The sequence below is a fragment of the Hemitrygon akajei genome, chromosome 3 (assembly GCF_048418815.1).
Source record: "Hemitrygon akajei chromosome 3, sHemAka1.3, whole genome shotgun sequence".
Lineage (NCBI taxonomy): Eukaryota > Metazoa > Chordata > Chondrichthyes > Myliobatiformes > Dasyatidae > Hemitrygon > Hemitrygon akajei.
Genome location: NC_133126.1, coordinates 195,295,248 through 195,310,421, shown reverse-complemented (window position 1 = coordinate 195,310,421; position 15,174 = coordinate 195,295,248). Strand labels below are relative to the sequence as shown.

Sequence of the window (15,174 nt, the reverse complement as noted above, 5' to 3'; positions counted from 1 at the left end):
GATCAACAGAACGAAGACCATCATCCTCGACCTCGATGTATAGCCACGACGATGACTACTTCAGCCCTCAATCCCATGTTTTTCTGGTTCATATTTGACAAAATTCTTTGATGGACAATAAAGTTACTGTGAACAATTACAATAAAATTTCTAAAGAAGAAATAACATTAACATGGAAATAGCAATGCACACAAAATGCTGGATGCATCTAGCAGGGCAGGTATCTTCTATGGAAAAGCCGAATTTTCTAGACTGAGGAAGGTTTTCGGCCAGAAATATCGACTGTTTGCTCTTTCTTACAGATGTTGCCTGCCTGTTGTGTTCCTCCAGAATTTGTGTGCGTTGCTTTGGATTCCCAGCATCTGCAGAATTGCTCTGCTCTATATCACTTAGCGTTTATTATAGCTGTGTAGAAGCAACAGTGGCCGTGCCACTGGCACAGAGTCTGTCCCTATGGCTCAGAGGGGTAGCCACAGGGTTTACCGAAAGGAAGTGTTACAACTATTTAGGAAACAGGTCAGACCCCATTTGAAGTACAGCGCTCACTCCTCGTCACCTCACTGCAGGAAGGATGTGCAAACTATAGAAAGAGTGCAAATTGAATTTACATAATGTTTCCTAGATTGTGGAGCATGCCTTATGAGAATAGCTTGGGGGGATTTAGCCTTTTCTACTTGGATCGGCGGAGGATGAGAGATGAACTGATAGGGGTGTATAAGATGATGAAAGGCATTGATCGTGTGTATCTTCGGAGGCTTTTTCCAGGGCTGAAATGGCTAACACGAGAGGGCACAGTTTTAATGTGCTTTGTACAGAGGGGACGTCAGGAGTATTTTTTTTTTTTACGTGGAGAGTGGTGAGAGCGTGGAATGGACTTCCGGCGATGGTGGTGCAGGCGGATACAAAAGGGTCTTTTTAAGAGATAATGGAGGTAATGGAGCTTTGATGAACAGCAGGCAAAAGGTAACACTAGGTAATTTGTAAAGTAAATACATGCTCGGCTCAGCATTGAGAGCCGAAGATGCTTGTATTATGCGGTAGGTCTTCTCTGTTTCTATGCTTTATGATAACCAGCAACAGCGACTCCAGAGACTTTAACGCACTAACCTCAACATTGTTGAGGACCATACCGATAGTAAGTCAACATCAATTTAGTGGCACTAGCCTACATAGTATCCAGGAGATCTTCAAGGACTGATGCCTCAAAAAGGCGGCGACTATCACCCAGGTCATGCCTTGTTCTCATTCCTACTAGCGGGAAGGATATACAGAAGCTTGAAGGAACAGTATGTCTTCTCTGTGATCCGATTTATGAATGGAATATAACGCATTACTACTACCTTACTACTAATTTATTTCTATTTTACACTACTTATTAACTTTTTCTGTTTAATATAAGCATGCTTACTGAAATTCATTTTTTTTAGATTATTAAGTATTACATTGTACTGCTGCGGCAAAGACAGCAAATTCCACGATATATGTCCGTGATATTAAACCTGATTCTGAGTAGGGGATTTGGAAGGACTCTTCAGGATGATGAGTTCATCAAAACTGAGCAATATCTGAATAAAAATTTTAGTGTATCAAGATGTAAAGTAAACTAAAGAGCTCTCCAATTTAGTAAAAGAGTTGTAGCACTAGAAAGTTAAGAGATTGAAACTCCGTGGTGAATCTTATAGTTGTATAATCGTATATTTGATAAAGCGGTATTGTTGTTCGGCAATATTCTTGATGGCTGTGTTTCTTTTTTTTCCTGTATTTAATTAGAAACACTAGAATTGCCTTCCAGCTTAAATGATCACTACGTAATATGTACAAGGACTGTTTCTCTGTGCCACAAAATTAGCTGTAGTCATTTGGGACGCTGATTAATTTCTAGCAGGCACGGTTTCCTATTGAGGGTTTCATCTTCCTTATTTAAACTCGAAATCATTTTTGTCACTGATAAGGGAACACAATCAGATGTATTCAGTCAATAGCCGCCACATGCATTACTGCAATGTTTCATTTTGTGTTCAGAGTCCTGGTAGGGTTGGCATTTACACTGCATTTGGATGCGCTAAACTGTAAGATTCGGGAAAGAATTCAGCTTCCCAACATATCTAAAGATGGGAACGTTATATTAGGAGGGATGTTTACTGTGCACTTAAGCAGTTTCCAGAAGATAAATTTATTTACCAACAGAACAGAAGAAACCAGATGTCAAAGGTTAGTCAATTTGGTATGATATTTTGTGGATCTGAATATTGTTTCTATTTTATTAATTAAAGTACAAAATAGGGATGAAATTGCTCCAAGCGTTTTTATTTTCTTTTTGGTTAAATGACTTAAGAGTTAAATTCACATGAGTGCGTTTCTGCGAGCACTTCGCGCTGTAGGATATCAATGGACATTAGAAGTGTGCGGCAGCTGTACTAACCAATACAGTACCAATACAGTATAATCAGTTGTCTCGATGGTTATGTTATTGATTAAGGACCAGGAATTCCGAACTATTTATCGCAGGTTCCTATCACAATATGAAACCTAAATATTATGACTTAAATTAAACATGAATCAGTACCATTATCTGTTGTGGTAAATTTGAAGGAACGATATCTAAATGACATGTGTCTTCAAAGACAGGAGGTTTGTCTGCCTTTCTTACGGTTTCCTGACTGCAACCCAACGACAACATGTTTCTTTGTTCATGCACCTCCTCCTGTCGTGTCGAACGTCTAACATCGCGGTCCACCAAATTAAGAAGTCTGTTCAGATTTTACATTAACACCTGGGCAGTGACATAATTCAGAGAGTTATTGTCTTCGGAAGTACAGAGTTTGCATCAGAGGCGTGTGTGAGCAGGACAGATTACGGTGAGGATTGACCTTGGAGATACTGAACATAGACTCAGGGCAATGTAAGAATCAAATAGTACTGAATTGATATTAAAGACCATATTAAAGATTAGCTTTATTTGATACAAGTGCATCGACCTATCGAGATACAGTGAAATGCGGCGCTTGCTTTAAAGTAAATTAGTGAGGATTGTTTTGCGGGCAGCCCGCTACACTCGCCACGCTTCCGTAATCAACATAGCATGTGAGCACCTCTCAGATATTAACCACACTTATTTGGAAAATGGGAAGAAACCGGATCTCCTGGAGGAAGTCCAGCCGATAACGGAGAGAACGCACTAACCCGTTACACACAGTGGTGGAATTGCACCCGGGCCGCCTGCATTGTAACAGTTGTATGAAAATCGTTACGATAGCGTGAACGATCCATCTTGCATGCCAACTCTGACTGTTGCGACTGGCAGGCTTGCATTGAATGTATTTGTTGGTCAGAGCTATGTTTCCTTTCTCATAGCATAAACACTGAGGACAGATATAATATAATACTACTCGGACTGGATTCTGATTACATTTTACTTACTGGTTCACTGCAGGACAGTTTGAAGTGTTTATAGATAGGAATATATCAAGAAAACAGAAGAATATCCTCTGACTCCGTCAGAGTTCATGTAATTGTAATAAACTAATTCCAATTTCAATTCCAATCTGTGGTTGATTTTCAGTTTTGATTTAATGGGATTCCGCCTGTTACAGACGATGATTTTCGCAATTGAGGAAATAAACAATGATGACAAACTTCTCCCTAACATCACTCTGGGCTACAGGATTCACGATGACTGTCATTCCCCCGTGATTGCAACAAAGGTTGCTCTAGCGCTAGTGAATGGGCAGGAGGAAACATATCTGGATCAAGCGTGTGACGGGCCCCTTAATTTCACCGGCATCGTTGGTGGCGCTGGCTCCTCGGTGTCTATTGCCATTGCAAGAACAACAGGGCCATTTAAAATACCACTGGTGAGAATTAGGTAAAATGATTCTATTCATTGGAAGTAGAGTTAACGTGTATTTAAACGTGAAACGGAGACACCTCTTTCTCCCTTATTAGGGAAAGAGAGAGCTTGTGCTATGTCGAATACCAGGTGAATGAGCAGACTTTGGGGTACTGCAAGTTTGTGTCTTTGTGGTTGCTTTCCAGCACGCTTAAGTGTTCGATGGTGGGTGCCTGTGCTTTTTGCTGGGTGGGAAGGGGTGGAGATTCTTGCTTTGTTGCTGCTTACGCGTGGGAGGGGCGAGCCGGGGAGGGCTTTGGGGTTCTAACATTTAACTGTCATCCATTCTTTCAGAGCACTCCACTGTTTTTGTGGATGGTTGCGAAGAAAAAACATTTCAGGATGTACATTGTATGCATTTGTCTGACATTAAATGCACTTTTGAAACTTTGGAACTACGAGGCTGGTGCTTTAGTTTTATCACTGATACCTTGTAGTGTTGAAACTTCCTTCTTTCATCTTAATTTATAATATTTTACCATGTGATGCACGCACATTAACCTACAGATCAACTGTCTGATTGAATGCAGGTCAGCTACTTTTCCACGTGTATGTGTCTCAGCGACAAGAGCGAATACCCGACTTTTCATCGAACGATCCCAAGTGACAAGCATCAGTCCAAGGCGCTGTTACAGCTCGTTCAGACGTTTGGGTGGACCTGGATTGGAACGGTTAATAGCAACGATGACTATGGCACCTCTGGGATGAGAGCATTTATAGAGGCTGCTGAGGATTTTGGGATTTGCATTGCCTTCTCTGAATCATTTCACAGAACGGACCCCCCAGAGAAGATCACCAAGTTGGTGCAAGTGATGAAAGAGGCCACTACAAAGGTCGTGGTGGCTTTCGCTGGGCATGCAGAAATGGGCATTTTGTTTGAGGAGATTCTACGGCAAAATCTCAGCGACTTGCAGTGGGTCGGCAGTGAGGCCTGGATTACATCGGATATCGTTGTAGATCGAGGCCGGCGCTTACTTACTGGGGCAATCGGAACTGCCGTGCGTGCGGTGGAAGTTCCAGGGGCGAGGGACTTTCTGCTCTCAGTCCACCCTTCTAGATTTCCCGGTAATCCATTAGTGAAGGAGTTCTGGGAAACCACGTTCAGGTGTACTCTAAGTTTAGAAAGCATGTCGCATGCGGTAGGTTCACTTGTTCGGCTCCCGCAGTGCAGCGGAAATGAGAGTTTACATAAAATCAGCAACGCATATACCGACATGACCATGGACGGGAGCTCTTACAATGTATATAAAGCGGTGTACGTTTTTGCTCATGCACTTCACGATATGCTTTCGTGTGAAAGAGGCAAAGGGCCTTTCCTAAGCAACTCATGTGCTAGTCTTTCAACCTTTCAGCCATGGCAGGTATGCAACGGGGTCCGTTTCTCCTCACATATTTTTAAATATCTTTCAATGTATCGGATGCATGCTTGACATTCAAAACAGGGTTGGTGTTTAAGAGCGATTGGAAAGGCATTGAAGAGTGTCGTGAAAAATAGAAGTATACTTTCGCTTATAGTCGACGTGCAAACCGACAGCAGGTTGAAGAAGCCGTTTTACAGTATAGACTGGTGAGCTAGTGGATAGAATTTAGAAATTGGGTGGTGGTAGTGTCGATATGCAAGTCATTGAAGAGGCCAATGTCGCTATATCGTGTGCAGTTTTGTTCAGCCCTTTAGGAGAATTATATTGGAAAGTTGGATTGCATATAGACCCCCATGAGGCTACGGATACAATTTAAAGGAGAGAATTTAAAAGACACCTGAGAGCCAACGGATTTGCATAGAGGGTAGTGAGCAAAGCGACTAAACTGCTCGATAAAGTAGCCAAAGCTAATTGCACCAATTAAGAGACATTTGGATAGTAACAAGGAGCGGAACGTCATGAATGAATATGGCCCGAAGGCTGGTAGCTGGTAGAAGCTTGGCGAATGCTCTGATTGGCATGGACATATTAGTCGAAGGACCTTTGTCACTGCTGCTTCACTTTATCACACGAAACAGAATAAATTATATAAATTCATGTGCTTTACTCCAGTATTCACTACGGAAAAGAATCTTGGTGATAGCAATGATGACTTGCAGCAGACTGAAAAGCTTGAGTATGTGGACGTTACGAAAGAAGATATGTTGGAGCGTTTGAATAGCACCGTTGGATAAGTCGCCGAGATCGGATGAGATGTACACCAGGCTACTGTGGGAGGGGAGGGAGAAGATTGCTGAGCCTTTGGTGATAATCTTTGCATCGCCAATGGGGACGGGAGAGGTTCCGGAGGATTGGATGTGTGTGGATATTGATCCTTATTCCAGAAAGGGAGTGGAGATAGCCCAGGAAATTATAGAGCAGTGAATCTAACCTCAGTGGTTGGTAACATGAAAGAGGGGATCCTGAGAGGCAGGATTTATGGACATTTAGAGAGGTAAAATGTGATTAAGAAAAGTCAGCATGGTTTTGTCAAAGGCTAGTCGTGCCTGGCGAACCTGGTAGAATTTTTTGAGGTTGTGTCTAAACACATTGATGAAGGAAGAGCAGTAGATGTAGTGTATATGGATTTTAACAAGGCATTTGATAAGGCACCCCATGCAAGGCTTATTGTGAAAGTAAGGAGTTATGGGATCCAAAGCGACATCGCTTTGTGGATCCAGATCTGGCTTGCCGACAAAAGTATTGTTGCAGACGGGTCATATTCCCCATGGAGGCCAGTGACCACTGGTGTGCCTCAGGGATCTGTTCTTGGAACCCTACTCTTTGTGATTTTTATAAATGACCTGGACGAGGATGTGAAGGGATGGGTTCGTAAATTTACAGATAACACAAAGGTTGGGGTCTTGTGGATAGTGTGGAGGGCAGTCAGAAGTCACAGCGGGACATTGACTGAATGCCAAACTGAGCTGAGAAGTGGCAGATGGAGTTCAACCCAGATAAGTGTGAAGTGGTTCATTCTGGTAGGTCAAATATGATGGCAGAATGTAGTATTAATGGTAAGACTCTTATCAGTGTGGAGGATCAGAACAATCTTGTGGTCCGAGTCCATAGGAAGCTCAAAGCAGCTGCGCAGGCTGGCTCTGTGGTTAAGCAGGCGTACGGTGTATTTGCATTCATCAATCGTGGAATTAAATTTCAGAGCCGATAGATAACGTTGCAGTTATATACGACCCTGGTCAGACCCCACTTGGAGTACTGTGGTCACTTCTGGTCGCCTCGCTATAAGAAAGATGCGGAAGCCATAGAAAGGGTGCAGAGGAGATTTAAAAAGATGTTGCCTGGTTTGGGTAGCAATCCTTATGAGAATAGGTTGAGTGAACTCGGGCTTTTCTCCTTGAAGCGACGGAGGATGGGTGCAGACCGAATAGAGATGTATAAGATGATGAGAGGCAGTAATCGTGTGGATAGTCAGAGGCTTCTTCCCAGGGCTGAAATGGTTGCCACATGATGACACAGGTTTATGGTGCTGGGGAGTAGGTACAGATAGATATCAGGCGTAAGTTTTTACTCAAAGAGTGGTGAGTGCGTGGAGTGGGCTGTCGGCAGCGGTGGTGTAGGCGGATACGATAGGGTCTTTTAAGAGACTTTTGGGTAAGTACATGGAGCTTAGAAAAATAGAGGGCTGTGGGTAAGTAATCTCTAAGATAGGGACATGTTGGACACATCTTTGTGGTCCGAAAGACCTGTATTGCTCTGTAGGCTTTCTTTGTTTCTATGAGTCAGAAATGTTTAATTAGCAATAGATTCATAAAGGCGAAATCACTTCTTATATATACGACCTGAAGAAAATCTCTTGCACTTTAATTTTAGCTCCTCCATTACATGAAGTCAACTTACTTCACAACAAAAATCGGGGATAATGTGTATTTTGATGAGAAAGGCAATCCGTCAGCTGCGTACGACTTTGTGAATTGGCAAATGAACGCAAACGGTAGCCTCGATGTACTCAAAGTTGGATATTACAATGGATCAGCACCTTCGGGTAAAGAACTTGTGCTGAATCGAGAGAACATCGTTTGGAGCGGTGGAAAGCGTCAGGTATGATTGTCTATTGGAACTTGCCGACTGTTTAATTATAATTATTCATTTTATAATGGAAAATTAATACAACCAATAGTACAGGAAAATATTAAGCTATTAAAGATGCTCATTGGTAGGACTGTCAGCCCCTGAATGTAAATTCTGAGTTAGCGTAGCTTTAATGACATTAATTGGAATTGGCTGTGTTTAGAATGTAACATTAACGTACGCAAACTTAAAATGCATACGAAACACCTATGAAATACCACATCACATTACAGAGTGAATTTGAATTATTTGCAAAACTAAATAGTGCTGAAAAATCTATGGTCTATCACAGCCTCGTCTGTCAACGGATGTAGTGAATGATCTGTGAACGTGCTTGTGTGGTAAATTCATACATTGTGGACATCAAATCAGTGGATCATTGAGTCTCTAGGAGAAAGCACAGCACCTGAGCGGAACATATTGGGGTGAATGGCACTGACATACATACTGCCATCCAACAATTCGGCAATAGCTGATTCCATTTACTTTTTCAGTCCTCAATACCATGCTTTACTGGTTAAAATTTGACAGAATTCATCAGACGAACCTAAAGTATCTGTGAACAATGATTTTCTTTACAAAGGGAAGGAACATTAACATGGAATTAGCAACATATACAGAACGTTGGAGAAACTCAGCAGGCTAGAATGCTTCAATGGAAAAGAGCAATTAGTTGACGTTAAGAGTACTGAGGAAGGAGCTGGTCCGAAACGACGACTGTTTATTCTTATCCATAGATGCTGCTTGACTTCCTGAGTTACTCTAGCATGTTCAGTGTGTTACTTGAGCTATTCAGAATCTGAAGATTCTTTTCTCGTGTTAGCGTTAACATGGAGATAGTTGGGACGTTTCAATGGAGTTTATCATGTTCGAAAAATGGAAGGTGACTCATAGCATAAGACTGTCTGTCACCCATTAGCATCATCTTCCCTGCAGAGAGGATGGAATAAAACCAGCCGTACCATCACTTACTCCTCCTCCCAACCATCCACCACAGCTGTCAATACTCCACTTGGCATTGTCATTTTCTGCTTATCCCTCCATTACTCTCAGCACTTCTCTTACAAGAAGCAGAAAGTCACAGCAGGTATGATCAATTGACTATTTTGAACATCGGAGAGACGGCAATCAGTCAGAAAGTGCCGCCCTTCTACCACTGGGACACTCTGCTCGCACGAACCACGGTAGGGTCATTCAAAACACCGGCATTACCGAGGAGGCGTCGCGGGAGGCAAGGAAGAAGAGCTTGTAACTTGGTTAGGTTAACACGGCGCGCAAATCGGCCGCCGCTCCCTAGCATACACCTGGCCAACGAAAAATGTGCAGACAACAAGCTGTGTAAGCTGAGAGGCGGAATCTTCTACCGACGGGAAAAGAAGCACTGTAACATCTTATGCTTTACCGAAACCTGGTTGTTGGAGGAAATACCAGAGGAATTTTTCAAATGAAAGGAGGACACTACCGATGTTGACTGGTGAAATCAGAACCAAAGTAAAAGAAAAAGTGAGGGCATGCAAGGAAGCCAGAGCTAGTGGGAACATAGAGTATTGCTAAGCTTTTCAAAACCTGCAGAAGAAATTAAGAAAGTTATTAGGAAGGAAAAGACCAATTATGAAAGGAAGCTGGCGACAAATATAATAGAAGATGTTAAAAGTTTTTTTTAAGTATATATAGGGTAAAAGAGAGTCGAGGGTAGATATGGGACCAATACGAAATAACGCTGGAGATATTGTAATGAGATATGCAGAAATGGCAGAAGAAATGAATACGCAATTTGCATCAGTCTTCACAGGGGAAGACGTCTGCAGTATACTAGACACTGGAGAGCGTCAGGTAAGTGAAGTTTGTGCAGTGAAAATTACAACTGAGATGGAGCTCAGGAAGCTTGCTGGTCTGAGGGTGGATAAATCATCTGGACCTGATGGAATGCACACTCGCGTTCTGAAAGATGTAGCTGGAGAGATTGCGCAGACATTACCGATCATCATTGAAGAATCGATAGATTGTGCCATGGTACCGGATGACTGGAAGACTGACTATGTTACTCCGCTATTTAAGAACAGCATGAAACAGCAGAAAGGAAACTATAGACCTGATATCCTGACATCAGTAGTTGAGAAGTTGTTGGAGTCAATTATTAGGGAAGAGATTACGGAGTACCTGGAGGCATGTGACAAGATAAGCCAAAGTTAGCATGGTGTCCACAAAGGAACGGCCTACCTGACAAACCTACTGTAATTTTTTAAAGGAAATTACAAGCAGGGTAGACAAAGGAGATATAATAGATGTGGTGTACGTGGATTTTCAGACATTTGCAAAGGTGCCGTACATGAGGCAACTTAGCACCGACCAGTGGAGTTCCACAGGGGTCGGTGTTGGTACTGCTGCATTTTACGATATATGTCAATAATTTGATCTACGGTATTAATGGATTTGTGGCTAAATTTGCCGATGATACAAAAATAGGTGGAGGAGCGGGTAGTGTTGAGGAAACAGAGAGCCTGCTGAGAGATTTAGATAATTTAGGAGAATGAGCAAAGAAGTCGCAAAATAAATACAATGTTGGAAAATGTATGATCATGCACTTTTGTGTAAGAAATAAATGGGCAGACTATTATTTAGACGGGGAGAGAACTCAAAATGCAGAGATGCAACGGGATTTTGTAGTCCTTCTGCAAGATACCCTAAAGGTTAACCTCTAGGTTGAGTCTGTTGTGAAGAAGTCGAATGCAATGTTGGCATTTATTTCTAGAGGTATAGAATATAAGAGCAGGAATTGATGTTGAGGGTCCATATAGCACTCGTGAAACCACATTTGGAGTATTGTGTGCAGTTGTGAGCTCCTTATTTTAGAAGTGATATACTGACATTGGAGAGACATCAAAGGGTCTGCAGTTGAGAGGGTGTGTAGTTTGAAGTTCTTCGATATACTCTTCGCCGACGTTCTCACCAGGACTGTATAGAACGGCGGTCTGGTAAGAGAAAGCACAACAGGCGACTGACGAAGTTCGGCATGGACTACCAAATCCTGATGACCTTCTACGGGGGCGACATTGAGGTCATACCAGCTGACTGTGTTCCCGCCTGGTAAGGGAACTGCACAATATTTTATCTTCAGGCACTGCAGAGAGTGGTACGGACAGTCCAGCGCTGTGGACGTGAACTTCTCGCCATTGACGACATTTATTGCAGCAGGTGCAAAAAAAAAGGACTGCAAAAAAATCGGGGACATCCGTCATCCTAACCATGTACTACTTCAGCTGCTTCCGACTGGCAAACAGTGTCGGAGCATGAAAGCAAGGACCAACAGACTACGGGACAGCCTCTTTCTACAAGCCATTAGACTTTTCAATTCACAAGACTGTACATTGCAACGGAGATATATCGCAAAGATTGTTACTTCTTCACGCTGTGGAATGGATGTAATATTTAAATAAATTCTAAATAATTAACGTTTCTCATTACCTAACGACGGGATTTTACCTGGTTGAGTCAATGCAATTCTCAGCAAATGTGAAAATTGTAGAAAATGTAGAACGCTAGAGCATAGAACAGTTCAGCACAGAGGTGTCCTTCAACACATAAACCTGTCCTGACATTCTGACATCCTACACGATCAATCTATCTACTTCCTTCTTCATAACACTTCTCTCTTTTTTTTGTCTTTCATCGCCATGTCTAAGTGTTTTTAAATCTCCCACTTTCAGATGCCTGGCAATGCTTTCCAGCACATACCGCAATCTGTGTGAAATAGACAACTTCCAACGTCTCCCGTAAACTTTCCTGCAGAAACAGCTAAAATGTGATACTAGTCTTGCTACCATGAGAATAAGGCTTTAGGCGTCAAGTCTATTTATCCAGCTTATAATATGCAGCTCTAACAATTTCCCTCTCATTCTTCACTCCAGCAGAAATGCCCATAGCGTGCACTTTTTTTTTTGCTTCAGAAACATGCTTTTTTCATATATATTCAAGACACCTTCCTGGCTAATCTCTTTTCTACGTTCTCTAAAGCTTTCATATCATTCCTCTAATGAGGACACGGGAACTGACCAGAATACCCTACGTATGACCTGACCAGATTTTATATAGTAACGCGAGATTTCTTTGTGGATTTTGAAATCAAAAGACTTAAAAAAAAACAAATTTATGAAAAGTGAAATGAAAACGAAGCTTATTTTTTTATCTCATTGTCTCTGCTAATTCCAGATTTATTATCCAATCCTACTGGCCCGAAAACGGGAAGAAGTGTTTAGTCATTTCATGCTAAGCCATGTTACTAGCTATAGAGTCGCATTAAAAAATTTATAACTAAGCTAAAAGAGTGAATGGGCTGCTTATTTGTCGTGATAGCTCACCACAGAGCTTTATTTTAGCCCTGAATTTAAAATGCACAGGTCATATGGAGGTAATTGTTCGTCAAGGTCACAGGATTGCTATCCAGCCAGCTATACCTCAGCACCATTGTTCTACTCACATAGCATTTGTTACTGCTGTGTATAATCAGGATGTGGATCAGTGGCGACAGTATTAACTAATGTTTTCTAGCGGCCGAAGGATACGGCTTATTATGGTTGCGTGAGCAATAACCCGAGGAACAGCAAATTTCAATTAGTTTCAAAGCCCTTGGAGCTGTTTTCGATGTTCATCCAAAAACGATTTTGAAAGTTGGAGAGAAATAAAACAGGAAAACGTTACAGGAATAATAGATGTAGAATTTATGGGCACTGACAAGTTCGAAATACTTTATAACTGTCAACGTATTAGTTCACCAGCATAGTTTCCGCACAGTTGGAGGGCAGTCTGCCTGTTACGAAATGTAAATGATAAAATATTGTCTACATTTCTGTTTTTCAGATTCCACGGGCAGTCTGTTCTGAAAGTTGTCCTCCTGGAACAAGGAAAACGGCCAGAAAAGGACAACCAAACTGTTGTTTTGACTGTACAATCTGTGCTGATGGAGAAATTAGCCACACGACAGGTTAGCCAAAAGACAGAAAATTAACTTAAGAGAATGTTAACACATCTTTTTCAGTCTGATAATGGTCGTTATTTTTCTCAGACTCTGCAGACTGTTTCAAGTGTCCTCCCCTGTACTGGTCCAACGATCAGAGAGATCAATGCATCCCGAAGAATATTGAGTATCTGGCTTTTACTGAAATCCTGGGCATGGTGTTGGTGTTACTTGCCCTGGTTGGAGTGTGCATGTCCGGACTGACAGCGGGTCTCTTCTTTAGGTATCGAGAAACTCCTCTGATTAAAGCTAATAATTCCGAGCTGAGCTTTCTGCTTCTATTGGCGTTAAGTTGCTGTTTCTTGTGTTCGGTCACATTCATTGGCGAACCGTCACGCTGGTCTTGTATGTTACGCCGCACAGCATTTGGTGTCTCGTTTGTCATGTGCATCTCTTGTGTTCTAGTCAAAACTATTCTTGTGCTAACGGCTTTTAAGGCCACTCATCCCAGCAATAACTGGATAAAGTGGTTTGGCCAAAGACAACAGAGGATCAGTGTCTTCCTGCTGTCGTCAGTGCAGGGTTTAATATGTGTACTTTGGCTAGTCATTGCGCCTCCTTTCCCAGTGATCAACACTAAATATTACCGCGAGACGATAATTTTAGAATGTGATACAGGGTCTTCTGCAGCCTTCTACTCAGCGTCGGGTTATATTGCCCTGTTATCGTGCATTTGTTTTGTCTTGGCGTTTCTTGCACGGAAGCTGCCAGATAACTTTAACGAGGCAAAATGTATAACTTTCAGTATGCTGATTTTTTGTGCGGTTTGGGTCACTTTTATTCCGGCTTCTGTGAGTTCTCCTGGGAAATACACGGTGGCAGTTGAAATGTTTGCCATCCTGGCGTCCAGTTTTGGATTGCTGCTCTGCATTTTTGCACCGAAGTGCTTTATTATCGTAATGACACCGGAGAGAAACACAAAGAAGTATATTATGGGTAAAGTGGGATGAGAGGAAACTTTAAAATACGAGCATCAATATGTACAGCCGTTTGCTGTACTGTATATATTGGCTTTGCCTTTACTGATTCTGGACGTACAAACCTGTTCAGAAATCAAGGTGACTTAAATAGTTCAACAGTTATTTGGGATTTACCACTGGAAACATTTCTCTTATTCATGAGAGTTAACGATCTTGATGTAATCGATTAAAAAAAATCAGTATACCAATGGTTTGATTTGTGTTTTAATATGTTTCACGTCAAGGTATTGACAATAGTGCTTGAGAATTTACTACTTTACTTTAATTTACTTTAATTTAATTTAATTTACTTGTTTATTCAACATTTTAAAGCAATGTCCCCATTCGATCCTCTTGCTAATAAGAGTAGTCTCCCTCTGATTATCCTGCCTACGCTGGAGATGCTCTTTCTGATTGTTGCAGGGACCTACCCCTTACTATTAATGATCAGTTACAGAAAGTACCTGTAATTACCGACAATTACTACATTCTTCCAAATGAAGAGCACATGAATATGCACGACTTAATTAGGTTTGCACACCTACTGGAATTCCATGACCCTCCAAGAAGAGTCAATGAAGAGAAGGTATATTAGCAGGGAGTGGACTGTGTGCTGGCATCTCCAAGTGTCCATCAGGTGCTACACAACCACGATGGTTAGTCTCTGGAGTGTTGTCGTTTCTTTGAAATTGAAGCCCCTCACTCTTATATAGATCCCGATCAGTCAAATGGTGCATGTCCGATCCGTTAGCAATAGGTCACCTGAATCACCTTCTTATGGGTTCCGATCCAAGGCTACAATTAGCATTGTTCTGTAGTCTCTGCCCACGTTATTTGCACATCTGACTGGTCTAAACTCGTCAAACCGAGTGACCCAGACGCTGAAATGACAGGTTGTTTCTTCCGCAAGACAGCCAGTTTACATAATAAATAACACTTGTCTGAAAATCAGCTCAGAGTTAGCACGTCGTTAGCTGAAACTCTTTGTGTCCACATCCAATTGCTCTGATTATGTTATCGCGGAGGAAAATAAGACAGTTAAAACAGTTAACAAAATGGCGGCTGCAAGATAGTCACCACCATATCTGCCTTTTTTTTTTCTGGTCAGCAAGATGTTACTGTGACGTTGTTTTTTTTTCCCAGAGAGAACAGACACAGGCTCTCCATTCTCACCTTGTACCTGATATATCTCATTCCTGGAATTGCTGGAATGAATAGCTATGATAACTACAGGTAAAACTGTGGTCATCATAAAAATGATGG

General features: G+C 41.8%; 1 protein-coding gene across 1 annotated transcript; it reads left to right on the top strand.

Annotated features, from left to right (window-relative positions):
- Positions 1-1,032: 1,032 nt before the first annotated feature.
- On the top strand, positions 1,033-13,902 carry LOC140724630 (extracellular calcium-sensing receptor-like). The gene is made up of 6 exons (XM_073039053.1): positions 1,033-1,037; positions 3,563-3,854; positions 4,420-5,028; positions 7,681-7,908; positions 12,796-12,919; positions 13,001-13,902. Exons 1-6 carry the CDS (start codon positions 1,033-1,035, stop codon positions 13,900-13,902), a joined length of 2,160 nt encoding a protein of 719 aa, XP_072895154.1.
- Positions 13,903-15,174: the final 1,272 nt, after the last annotated feature.